Raw genomic sequence first — 13,237 nt, 5'->3', positions numbered from 1 at the left:
ACGTGGAGCGTGGAGCACGCGCGGGACTCCTGGGTCCGCCCCTCAGAGTCGGCCAGGGCCTCCCATGCCACCCACATGCACGGTGGCTCTTCTTCGCTGCTGAGCACCCACCAGCTGTCCCCGCCTCCTCTTGGCTGGTCAGGGGAGATGTCCCTCTTGACCCCACTTTCTGAAATGCAAATCTCACTCTCCCGTTCGCCTGGCTCGGGGACACGTACATACCGTTTCTGGGAAGGCTGCATTAAAGCTGAAACTTTATCATCGTAGAACTTCTTCATCGCAAACCTGTCGAGGGCCTGGTCGGCACTGGGAAAGGAGAGAGAGAGACGCAGCGTTCAGCGTGGACGCCGCGGGCGGCAGGGTGACGGGGACAGGGGCTATGGCCCGCAGGCCTGGAACGCCGTCCAACACAGCGGCACCCTCTCTCCAGGCGGCACGGCTCCCAAGAGAGCCACCTGCCAGCTCCTTCCCATAGGCGGGCACGGGGCTGGCATCCTGAACTGTCCCATTGCCACACCGGCCCCATGCAGCAGGGAAGTAGCAGAGGGCTCTGCGTGAGTGTCGGGATCCCGAGGGTTTGGGGCACACCCGGAGCACCGCAGTTAGTGACAGCCAGCAAGCCCCCGGGAGCCAGCTCGGGACCCGCAGGGAGTCACGGCTCTCAGCAAACGGCAGCGGCCAATGAGGGTGGCGAGCTTCCAAGCTCTCACGGCTGCACATCGTGGTCCTCAAGTTTCAGCCACAGGCAACCCTGCTCCCCAACAACCCAACGCCCACGAGCAGAGCGCACTCAGCAGGATCCTCAGGAGACCCAGTAGCCGGGCATTCACAGGTCTGCCTGATCTGACTTCAGATACATCGTGGGACATGGGTGCAAGAGGTCACAGCAACTGAGTCTTGGTTGAGCCCAAAGCTTCCCTGAAAATCTGATGGCAGCTGGGCCCTCCCCTTGTAGCATGCACACACGCACCCCTGCAGAACACAGGGATTCACCATGTGCATTTGTCCTGGGCTGCACTGGTGGGGCTGTCCCAGAAAGAAGGTCCCCTTCGGCACTGAGCATTCACCGTATCGAGGGCATATGTTTCTAACCTGAAAAGTATGGTTACATATGCCTACCCTCACTTGTAAGCATTCCTCTTCCCGGAGCTCATGGGTCTTACCAGCTGACAATGCATTTCTGGCGTGTGTGTGTGCGTGCGTGTGTGTGTGTGTGTGTGTGTGTGTGCGCGTGCGCGCGCACGCGTTCAGGACTAACATCACTGTCAGCATTAGGAGTATTCCCGCTGACGGTCTCCCTGAACACTCGGCTGACCCAAGAACCTTCCTGTTACTTGCTGATTTCTAGTTTCTGATGTGATCTCGAGCACGGTTAATGACAGAGGTTTCAGAAATGTGTGCTCCCTGTGACGGCTTCTGGAAATGTCATCTAAGCAGGGGAAGTGGAGAAATGATCGAGGACACATATATGTGTGAGAGGCTGGCCATCACGGCAGGCTCCGAGCAGGGAATCACGAGAAGCTACCTCGACGGGGACAATCCACCCGTGCCTACGACCTAACACCGCCTCCACACATGGGGCTGGGCCACCACCGACACGAGGCCGGGGTGCACATTCGGGAGAGTGGTAATTGAGAAAAACAGGGCCGAGCCAAGCTGCTGTGGTGGAAACGTGAGGGCGACACTGAGCAGGGTCCGCCCGTCTGGGCTCAGCTGGGGGATTCAGTGTGAGCAGCAACCTCGGGCTCTGGCACACACACAAACCCTTATTATCACCGAAAAGGGATCTGGGTTTCACGGGCGCTTGGGTTTCCTCCCGGGCAGGCACCAGCTCCACAGTTTGTATCCAGAGAAAACACTGGAAAGTCAGATTTCACTCCTTGCTGCTGGAAAGGGCAGGATTTATCGGCTAATATGAACAGGGCCTGTATGTCCTCAGAGTGGAGCGGGCCTTGCTTCACAATACAGCCATTGAAACGACAGGGTAAATGCAAACCCACAAAGAGCGATATTTCTGGACTGGATTTCAGTGGGAGTGAGATGTGTGCTTGGGGCACCATGCCTCTGGGGGCACTGCGCCTCTGGAGGCACCGCGCGTCCGGGGGCACCGCGCCTGGGGGGCACCGCGCATCCGGGGGAACCGTGCACCTGGGGGACACCGCGCCTCTGGGAGCACTGCACATCTGGGGCCCTGTGCCTCTGGGGGCACCGCGTGTCTGGGGACACCGCGTGTCTGGGGGGTACTGAGCTCCTGGGGGCACCACACGTCTGGGGGCCACTGCGCCCCTGGGGGCATGGTGCATCCGGGGGCACCACGCGCCTGGGGCACACTGTGCCCCTGGGGGCATCATGCATCCAGGGGGCACTGCTCCCCTGGGGGCACCGCACGACTGGGAGCACCATGCGTCTGGGGGGCACTGCGCCTCTGGGGGCACCGTGCTTCCGGGGGCACCGTGCGTCTGGGGGCACTGCGCCTCTGGGGGCACCGTGTGTCTGGGGGCACCACACATCTGGGGGCACCATGTGTCTGGAGGCACCAGGGATTTTGGGGCACCGTGCCTCTGCAGACACCACGAGCCACCCCAGCGCCAGCAGGTTCCCACTAGCCTTGCTGTGCCCGCCAACCCAGCCTCCTGTGGGCCAGTCCCCTGGTGGCTTTTCCACCTCCTGGGGACCAGATGAGACCGGGCTTCCCGCTCACAGGTTGGGAGACCATTAGCACGCCTGAACCTCGGTTTTGTCACCTGTAAAGTATGAGCGGTGACAAATGCCCCCTGGGTTACTCCAGAGGATTGAGGGAGAAAAGACTAATCTGCAGAGCACTTCCCAGAGACCCAGGGCACGCAAAGCACGGCAGCCGTGGCCACTCGGCTTTATAGGGTACGAGGCGCTCAGTGAGACTGCGCCAGTCTTGCTTTTAGTACTGGTCCCGTCCACCCCTACGGTTTCTGTTAGAGACAGACAGTGAGCTCACTTTACTTCCGCCGCTGCCACCAAAACGTCAGCATGGGGCAGACAGAGCTGCGCACCCTCAGCTGGGGCTGGCTTCCCGGCCAAGCCTCCCACCCCCAGACCTTCCGGCGCCCCCGGCAGCGCAGACGCCCCACGTACCTGGCCGAGACGTTGGTGAAGTGCATGTAGGATGATATGACCACGCCGATGCGTCCCTTTCCGCCCTGCAGGAGACAAAAGAGGGACTCAGTTTCTCTCGACAACCGTGGCGGAGGTGGAAGGCTCATTCACTCAGGATGACAAAGAGCTTGCTTTGCTGGGGAGCCACCCTCAGCTTCCTCTGGTCCTGGTTCCGGGGGACGGCCGTACCCAGCCCAGCAGGCAGCGGGCATGCTGGGAGCCCGCGGCAGGAGCCGGTGCTGCCTGGGGCATCCGTGGGCACCCCGAGGGCAGATCTGCATGGAGGCGGCCAGTCAGCTCACCAGGTCCCACTGGGGCCACAAGAACATGCCGGGGAGAAAGCACTTAGCGTGATTTCACTACAGGTGACAGACCTGAACGCCCACCTCACGGGCTGAGGGGTCTGCACGCAGCCCCAGAGAGCCCAGAGGGCATCACACCGCTGCCCCTGCTAACCCAGCCCTGCCCAGTTCCACCGGGACCATGGCCCCGACATGCAGGGCTTAGCCTGCGACCACAGACACACGGCCCAGATGGGAAGCTGCCAGAACCCCAGGCCAACGGGACCCACAGGAGGGCGTGTGTGGAAGCAACATGGCCGTGACAGGCCACCACACCCAGAGCTGTGGACTGCCACCTTCTGGAACATACTGCCAACACCCAGATCAACGGTCAGCAAACCACAGTCCACAAGCCACTTCTGCCCACCCTGGGCCCTGCAACCTGCGAGCCACGAGTTGTCATGTTTTAGAACAAGGGAGGCAGAATCAAAAGAATCAGAAGAATACCCTTCCGTGACACACGGCAAGCATTGAAAGCTCAACCGTCACGGTCCGCAAATAAAGTCTGACGGGAACACGGCCACGCCTGTCTGTTCAGGCGCATTGGGGGCTAGATCCACAAGCACCGGCAGGTGTGAGCAGTTACAACCAGACCCTGCAGCCCCCAGAGCCCAAAATATTTGCTGTCTGGGTTTTTCACAAAAAGTTAGGTAACCCAGATAGAGGAGCGCACGAAGCCAAAATGGCAGGGCCACCGATGTGCTCGTCCCCACATCTGTCCTGGAAAAGAAACAGCAAATCCAAGCCACAACTCCAAGGGGCCCACGATGGTGTGTGACCGTCACCCAGAGCGCCTGCCTCTCTGTCCCATGCACGTCAGGCTATGAGCAAACACCTCCTCTGTCGTGTTGGGCACGCGTGGGGCACACACGGCTGCCCCGCTCAGGCAAGTCCCTGTGTTTCTGGTGACTCCTGAGAGGCTGAACTCGAGCAGGACCATTAGAACCACTGATCGCACCACTTGGCCGAGGGGGTGTCCTTCCCCAGCAACTCAAAACCAAACAGCATGGGGGATGAAGCCTTCCAGAGGAGCTGCAGACTAGGTGCGCTCAGGTAGTTGCCAGCAGGTGGAGGTGAGGGGGCCCGGCGCAAAGCCGCACAAACCCGCCCTGCGCAGCGGACAGGAGGGCAGGGCCGTCCCCATGCTGGGCCTGGGTCTGCCTGCCCCCTGGCCAGGGGCCCAGCTCCGATCCCGTTCCTGGCACACACGGCAGGAAGCGCACCTTCCTCGGAGCTCACGGGTTTGGGCAAATGCTCCTGATCTCACCCCTGCCATGCACGAACTCGATGGACTTCTGTTAATGTCGACATCTGGAAGTTCACATTAAGTGAAGACTTCTCTCTCAGGGCACGTTTTCTAGAACGTCTCGGGAAGGGCTCGCATGTCCCCAGAACGGAGCAAGAGAGGAGCAAATAGTTTTCAAGAACTCCCGACGTGCTCCTGGTAAATCCTGCTAACAAGACTTGTCCAGGGGCGCCTGGGTGGCTCCGTCGGTGAAGCGTCTGCCTTCGGCTCAGGTCATGATCCCGGGGTCCTGGGATCGAGTCCCTCATCAGGCTCCCTGCTCAGCGGGGAGCCTGCTTCTCCCTCTGCCCCTTCCCTCCTCCCTGTGCGCATGCACGAGGCACACACGCTCTCTCAAATAAATAAATAAAATCTTTAATTAAAAAAATAAAAAAACGTGTCCAGAGAGCCAAGCGTTGGGTAGGACCAGCACGTGTTTTGGAGATCTCTCTGCAGTGAGTCTATCACCTGTGATGCAGATATTGTAAAGGATACTATAATCGACTTCATTAAAAAGTGAAGTCAATGACCAAAATGGGACAAGTAGTTAAGGAGAGCTTCTCAAAGTCCGGCATGCCAGAATCTTCTGGGGGCCCCGGCAGGCAGCAGGTCAGGGTGAACGGGACCTGCATTTTTCACCTGATCCAGGTAGCTGGGCTGCTCCAGCCCCCACTAGGGAATGCTGCTCAGAAAGCCTTGTGCACTGAGCTCCGGGAGAAGCATCCTCACAATCACCAGGCCGAGCCTGATGGAAAGCAGTTTGTTTCAACGGACAAGAACTGGTTTAAAAAAAATAAATAAATAAGTCTATCTTCTTTTGAAGTTTGCACCAAAACACAAATCTGGAGAGAAGATCCTTAATATAACACGACCCTAAAAGGCCCCAGTGAACATAATTTCGCAAGAAAACGAATGGTGGACCCGGCTGTTTGCTGGAGAAGGTAATCAAGTCAGGTGTGAGAAGAAGCAAGAAACGCAGAAAGAAACAGCACACCCGTTCGTGTGAACCTGCCAGGATTTGCTCAGAGCCGGGGGCCCGCCGCACACCGCGACCCAGGCCCACCGCCTTCCTACAGACCTCACGCGAGCAAGTCTCAGAACCCCTAGGGGACAGTGGCTCGGACAGCCCAACATAGCTTGAGGGGAAGGGTCTCTGCACCTCAACTCCACAAGGCAATAGATTTTCCTGCAGCTTTTGAATGTGCAAAGATCTGAAAAAGAGACATTTCAAGAAGGAAACGTCAACATGTTTGAGATGTTCCAAGGGTCAAAGGAACATGGTGTGTCACGTACAAAGTGAAGAGGGGCACCTTCCTTCTGGGAGCACCGTCTCTTCCCAAAGTGCCTCCCACAGGCTGCACCAGCACACGGCAGGTCTGTGTCCTTCATGGAGGGTCCAGCCCCCTGGGCTTCCCCACGCGGGACAGTGGTGTTCCGTCGAGCCCCATTCTCCACCCATCAGACCCGAGGACTGGGAAGTGCAGGAAGGCCGCGAGAAACCAGAGGAGTAAGATGAAAGCTCCCAGGTGGTTGGAGGTCAGGTGCAGCCAGGACGGAGGCACGCCATCCCCCCAGCCAGCACTGGCCACCCTGCCAGGGGGCGGCCACCTCCCATCCCCCTCAAGCGGCCGGCTGGGCGAGGACCACGCATTCACAGCATACAGCATCCTGCCCCCAGGCTCAGATGGATCAACTATAGCAGGACTCAGACAGCCCCATACGTCCTCGGCTGCTCCTTCTCAAAAGGGCTTTCCGTAAAAAACCAAACCGCGTAAAGATAAAATGGTTCACTATCGTCCCTGCCTTTCGTTCATTTCAAAACGTCCAGCTATGCGTTCATTGACCCGAGGCCTGCAAATTCTAGAGCCAAACTCCGGGAGGGTGAGGACAAACACCGGCAGATCTGGACATGGGCGTGAAAGGCGGTCCCCGCGGGGCCCCGGCGGCTCCCCCAGCCCCGAGCACGGGGCACACTCACCCTGCAGTGGATGACCACCACGTGCTGGGGGTCGCTGTTCAGCCAGGACTCCTGCGCCTTGCAGATGGTGCACACCTGGTCCAGGGGCGGTGCATGCAGCTCTGGCCAGCCCACGTCCAGGATCTGCAATGAGAGACGGGCTCTCTACCAAAACCCTGCCGCGAGTTCCTTTCCTAAAGCCTGGTGGGAGTTGTGGCCAGGAGCCTTCACCGGGAAGGAACACAGGGCAGATTATGTTGCCCCCGTGAGACGTCCATCCCTGTCTTATCTGCTCTCCAGCAGCTGGAACGGCTATTCTAGAAAGGGCTCTCGGAGCCCGCTAATGGGGCACGGCTCGTGGGGAGGGCCAAGGCCGGGCCAGATCTGAAACGGGAGTTCTTGGCCAGAGCTGCTGCCAGAATTCCTCTGCACAGACTGAAATCGCAGCCTGGGAAAATGCAGGGAGCTGTTCCCCATGCATCAACGCGGATGATGTCTCAGAGAGCGGCCTGCGTGCTTGAAGAAAACATGGAGCGTGCCCACGAGGGAGGAAGCGCCATGAGCCCGGATTACAGTTTGGAGCAGGAACAGACAGTCCTCACCGTGTGACATGGAACACAGCGCGTCCTTGCACGGTAAACAGCCTCCCCGAGCAACCTGACACCCTCCACCACCCCTCGTGCTGAAGCCTGCCCAGCGATGCAAAATACGTTCTATTCCACCTTCCTTTTCTTAAGGGGAGAGGCAGAGGTCTCTTCTATAAAAGTAACAGAAATAGTGCAAAATGATGGGAAAACTTCAGAAAAATGCCAGGAAGCTGAAAAATATCGCATACCCCCTCCACCACATAGGGGTAACAGCTACAACCCTGATGAATCCCTCAGATTTTTTTTTCTATGTGTGTCGAGCAGAGCTGAGATGCTATTATCCAGGACCTCTATATCCTGCTTTTGTTACCTAGCATTAAAATAGGCAATTCACCAATGCACCATATATTCTTATTCCAATGGCGGCAGAATATTCCGACATATGGAATGCATATACCATATATACCCTAACTCACACGTATACAGAAGCTTAAAGATTTCCCCTAAATCTTTGCTACAAAAAAGATAAACGCATGGAGGGGAGTATGTGACAGGCAGCAGGAGGGAGATCCTGGAGGTGGAAATGGTCTGTGGAGCCCGCCAACGTCGGCTTCTGGCACTAACACTTTATTACTAGTTAATGCATGGTGTTACCACTGGAGAAGACTGGGTCTGGGGCTTCGTGGGATTGCTCTGTATAATTCTGCAAAGTCCCGTAAATCTATAATTATTTCAAACTAAAGAAATTAATTTAGGGGTGTCTGGAAGGCTCAGTCGTTAGGCGTCTGCCTTCGGCTCAGGTCAGGATCCCAGGGTCCTGGGATCAAGCCCGGCATCGGGCTCCCTGCTCGCCAGGAAGCTTGCTTCTCCCTCTCCCACTCCCCCTGCTTGTGTTCCCTCTCTCACTGTCTGTGAAAAAATAAATAAAATCTTTAAAAAAATTTTAAAAAGAAAGAAATTAATTTAAAAATGACCCACAGGGGCACCTGACTGGCTCAGTCAGCAGAGCATGCAACTCTTGATCTCGGGGTGGTGAGCTCGAGCCCCATCATGGGTGCAGAGATTGCTTAACAATAAAAAATCTTAAAAAAAAAAAAAAAGCCCACCGGTAAGGACAGTCCCTGATACCCCTTACGAGGTCACATCCCACAGAGACTTGAACTGTTTTTGCAGGAGCAGATATGCCTTGGGGACATTTGAGAAAACTCAGAACATAAAGGGTTAAGGTCGTACCTTTGGGTTAAGCTTCGTAAGGTCATATCTCTTTTCAGAAAGGTTTAACACCTGTGAAGGGGAAAGAAAAAGCCATCAGACAAGTCCGCGTCCTCGAAGAGCAAAGAGGAAACGGTGTTCACACTTCACATGCCGTGGGCCTTCCAAGGACCAAGGATTCTGAAAGATTGAAACGTATATAGAAATGTTATTGTCATGGAATGAAACACAAGTAGAACAAATACATAAGGACGGCAGAAGGAATTGTGCGGGACCAGCCGTCCCTGGGGAAGCCCGGCTTGCTGGGAGGTGGGGATGGGGGCAGCAAGGGCCAGAGCTGGCGGGGACCCCACCATGCTGCAGCAGGCCTGGGAGAGGAGATCAGGTCTCCTCATGGCAGAGACAGCTGAGCGCGGGGGCCTGTGCAGGTCTGCTTGGGGTGCGCGGCTCTGCCCTGACCTAGGTCCATAGCTCCTCTAACTGGACCAAGCAAGCTGCTGCACGGTCCCATTTAAGGACCAGGCCCCTGCCTTCCGGGACCCAGGGCCCTCCCGGGTATCTGGGGACAGTGAACGGAGGGCGGACAGAGAGCAGATGCAGGGACCAGGAGAGAGCTGACCCCTGGGCCAGGCGTCCAGAGGAGGGGGACCGTTTCTGCAGAGCAGACTGCCCCAGGCAGAAGGGTGCCGTCCTGAAGATGCCAGGCCCCCAGAGCAGAAGTCTGGGTTCTGGGCTGGGACACGCTTTCCCTGCCTGCCATCAGGTCATGCTGAGGGCTGGCATCCAGGGAAGCGGCAGGTGCTCAGGAGCCAGGAGAGCGCTGCTCGGGCCGCACTGACCGCTCAGGCTGACACAGGCTGCTGGGGGGGGCGTGTGGCCCTCGGCTCCGCTCTGCCTCTGGGCCACTCTTGCAGACAGTCATGTAGTGATCCAAAAGGGTGGCAACCACAGTTTGTCAGGCAGGGCAAAGATCAGCAGCTTCAACAGATAAGGAGGCCGTGCGGGGGCAGGTGCAGACGAGGCGCGGGGACTGTGCTTCAGCGCGTGGTAACACCGGGACAGCCTGCGGCCGCCACTGCAGGAGCACACCGGGCAGCCGGGGGATGCACGGGACACTGGCCCACACTTCTCCCCAAACAGGGGCTCCCTCCGACCACGTCACACGTGTCCCCAGGACACAGCGGCTTCCAGGCGCCCACCATCTGTCCTCATGGTTCAGGTCAGCAGGTGGGAAAGGCTGGGCTTTGACACCAGGGATGCCGACCCCCACTGGGGCCGACGGGCTGTCTGATGCTCAACGCCGGCCCACCCGCCAGGGGGGCTGCCCACCCTCAGGGCGCCCAGGGGCAGCGGCCACAGGCACAGCAGGCGGTCCCCTGCGCCGGCACAGGCAGCACAGCGAATGAGAGGCCCAGTGGGAGGGAGTCCCAGGGCGCCTCTGTGAAACGGGGGACCCAGTGGACCAGATGCGCAGAGGCAGGGGACCACGTCCCCCCACGGACTCAGCAACCACCCCGAGACACTCAGCGACTGCTTCCCGTTTCAGCCAACTCAGTGTCTCCCCAGTTACAGTGCTCCGTGTCCGCCACTGTCCCCGCGCTCAGCGTCCCATCCCGTTCCCGTGCTCAGTGTCTCCCCCCCACCCTCCCCCCCCCCCCCGCTAGTTGTCCCCGTGTTTGGACCTCAGCATGCGCGTCACCTCCTGCAGGCTGTGCAGGTAGGACTCCTCGGAGCAGCCGGCGGGGAAGGACACCGCGATGATGCGCTCAGTGATGTAGGTGAGGTCCAGCTCGCGTCCGTCTTCCATGGTGGGGCTCAGCACGGCGGGCCTAGGAGAGGGGGCCGGTCAGGAGTGGGGCGGGTCCCCGGAGTGGCGGCTGCTGAGGCGCCTGCCCACGCTGCTCCTGCAGGAGCCTGTGTAGCCTCTTCCACGTGGTCTCGGGTCACAAGAGCATACGAGCCCAAACGCCCTGCCTGCTCCTGCCTGCAGCACCACCAGCAGCCCCAGCGCATACTCGGGGCGGTGGAGGGGGGAGAAGCACACTGCTCCGCTGCAGAGGGAGCCCCTCGGGAGGGACCCGGGGGGGGGGGGCTGGGTGGGCGCCAGGTGGGGGGGGGGGAAGCGTAGGCGGGGGATGGGGAGAACAGAGGCCACCGCTGGGTGGCACCCATAGGGGCTCCTCGGGTCTCCATGTCCCGTCCTGGGGCAGCTGTAGAGGCCACGGAGGGGACCCTCTGGGAAGGGAAGTCAGCAACTGCATAGACAGGGTGCCTCCCGTGGGAAGGAGAGGCGGCCGGGTCTACAAGCAGGGCTGTGTGCGGGCTCTCTGCTGAGGACACCTGGGGGGGGTGGGGGCAGCAGGTGGGAGGGCAGGGGTGCAGAGGCAGGAGGACCGAGCTCTGGACTGCCAAGTGCACTGGGCCTGCAGAGGGGAGGGCCTGCCCACGGGCCGCAGCTGCACCTGCATCACTAGGACGTGCTGCGGGGACCATGGCCAAGAGCCTTCCCACCCCTCCTCCTCCTCCTCCGGGAGGACAGGCCCTCAGGCCTGAGGGTGTCTGGGGACAAGGTGTCGGGTCAACCCCAACGGGGTGACACCCCACGGAGAAACCAGGAGGGATGCAGGACACACACAGGACGCTGGTTTTGGTCCACGACTGTTGCTACCATGAGCTCTGGGGGTTTGTGACTGTTGTCTGTTTATTTACTGCTCCTTTTCTATGTGTTTCTCTCCTGATTTTGGAAAAATTCAAAAACATAGAAAACAAGTTTTGCAAACCGCTATGCACCCATCATCCGACTTCAAAATTACCCCACATGGCCCCCCACGCCCTGCTACCTCCACCATCGCTCTGTTTTGAAGAAATCCCAGACATTCTATCACTTCACTTATAAATACTTTAGTATTTCTTTCTAGAAAATAGACGCTTTTTAGGAATACCTACAAGGTCATTATCATATCTAAAAGAAGGAACATCAATCAGATCCAAGATCATAAAGTTAATTTTTAAAGCTGATTTATTCAAATCAGGATGCAAACAATCACCAAGATTTTGTTTTGTCTACCTTATGCACTACAGAGGGACACAAAAGAGTCTTGATTACTTTTAAAAAAATAAATCAGGTTTTTTAAACACTGATCTAAAAAGTCACAATGCACGTTCTCTGCCAACCGCAGCTCCTGAGGGACCGCCCCACAGGGAGCGCTGGATATGGCCGTCCCAGCAAACACCTGCCGGGGTGCAGGCAGGCAGAGCTCAGTGCACCTGCTGGGTTCAACTCTGGAAAGCCCCCAACGTTCGCTTGCACAATTACGCCACAGCTGTGAGTAGAAAGAATCGCTTTCCCACAATCTGGGCTTTAATGCTGGGAGGCTGCACCCAGAAAAAGAAAATAAATAAAAACTCGATATGTACCGCCTTTGAACATTTATTCCTAAAGTCAAAAAAAAAAAAAAAGTAATCTGACTACAGAATAAAGTCACACCAAGCTGACCCCAGGCAGGGACACACGGATGAGCTACATATGGGGCTACCCACTCACCTGGGTGGTCTGGCACGGCAGAGAGCAGCAGACGGTGCAGAAACCCCCGGAGCCTGCAAACGACAAAGCATGGGTCATTCTCGGTCCCCCCGTCCCCAGCCTGCAGCCCGCCGAGAAAGGGCACTGCCTGTCCTAGTTTAAGGTGGGAAGTCAAACGCGGTGACAGTGGGCTCATCCCAAGGCCAGGGAGGGGATCCGGCATGTCAGGGCATCTCGGCCTGGGGACTGCGCACCCCCAGCCACACACTCCCAGAACAGCCTGCGGAACAGGATCCACGGTGGGATGGACCCACAGGGACGGACCTGTCCCTGAACACAGGCGGCGCTCCACCAAGGTCACGGTTAGCATCAACTTTACCGCTAGTATATACTTGAAAATAAAAGACTAATGACTGTGTCTATGGTTTAAGAAGCCCATCGAACAGGGAAAAGCTCCAGCTTGCTTTACAATGTCCACGACCCTTCCGTGTGTGTGGGGGGGTTAACGTGATACCCAAAGGCTGCATATGTACGATTTCGGGAGACACGCCCAGCCACTGTGTGAGTACGAATCACTTCCCCATTCCAGCAGCGGGGGAACCAAGGCTTAAGAGGGATGTGCAAGGATTTGCCCAAGATGGCAGAGGCGAGGAGAGCCCTTCCCACGACAGGGCGGCTCCTCTCTGGGGCCTGCCGCGTGCCCTGGCCCCGTTCTGCGGACCAGCCAGGGCACAACCCCCCCCAGAAGGGGGGTGATGCTGGGAACGTGCACGGCAGGACACCCAGATCCCCCAGCCCTTCCTCCTGCTTCCCGCCGATCCCGGGCCTGGGGAACCCTTCACAGGCTCGGACACCCCACTTCACCAGCACCCCACTGGGCACCCGGTTCATCCTGGCTCCTTCGGGAATGGAGACGGACATTCCCCAGAAGTCACACCAACACCGTGCCTAAGCCAACGGCAAACCAGAGGCCGTGATCCGGGCCCCAGGAAGGTGCCCTCCTCCGCGCACAGGATGCCTAGAGAGTTTGCCCGCTGGCTGTCCCTGGCGGACGCATGCCTCTCTCCTACGTGTCCCCCTACAGACGAGTCTGGGGGCTGACTGAGCCCGCTCCCTTCGTGCCTGGACCCCAAGCGGAACAGGACAGCAGCCCCGGGGAGGTCAGGGAGGCTGGGCCCACTCTCCCCGAAGCAGCCCTGA

The 13,237-nt window shown here is 58.3% G+C and overlaps 1 protein-coding gene across 1 annotated transcript in view; it reads right to left on the bottom strand.

Annotated features, from left to right (window-relative positions):
- TNS3 (tensin 3) overlaps positions 1-13,237 on the bottom strand; it is a 118,696-nt gene that overhangs the window by 99,660 nt on the left and 5,799 nt on the right. The window contains exons 2-8 of the mRNA XM_025853108.2: positions 12,059-12,111; positions 10,176-10,343; positions 9,481-9,589; positions 8,536-8,586; positions 6,737-6,859; positions 3,112-3,176; positions 223-306 (exon numbers count right to left, since the gene is read on the bottom strand). Coding sequence (XP_025708893.1) covers positions 223-306; positions 3,112-3,176; positions 6,737-6,859; positions 8,536-8,586; positions 9,481-9,589; positions 10,176-10,321 — 578 coding nt within the window. The 5' untranslated portion in view covers positions 10,322-10,343; positions 12,059-12,111. The remainder of the gene's footprint in view (positions 1-222; positions 307-3,111; positions 3,177-6,736; positions 6,860-8,535; positions 8,587-9,480; positions 9,590-10,175; positions 10,344-12,058; positions 12,112-13,237) is intronic.

The sequence above is a fragment of the Callorhinus ursinus genome, unplaced genomic scaffold (assembly GCF_003265705.2).
Source record: "Callorhinus ursinus isolate GAN/ISIS: 27379988/994484 unplaced genomic scaffold, GSC_fseal_2.0 scaffold60, whole genome shotgun sequence".
In the NCBI taxonomy this organism is placed as follows: domain Eukaryota; kingdom Metazoa; phylum Chordata; class Mammalia; order Carnivora; family Otariidae; genus Callorhinus; species Callorhinus ursinus.
This window is presented reverse-complemented; position numbering and strand designations above follow the sequence as displayed.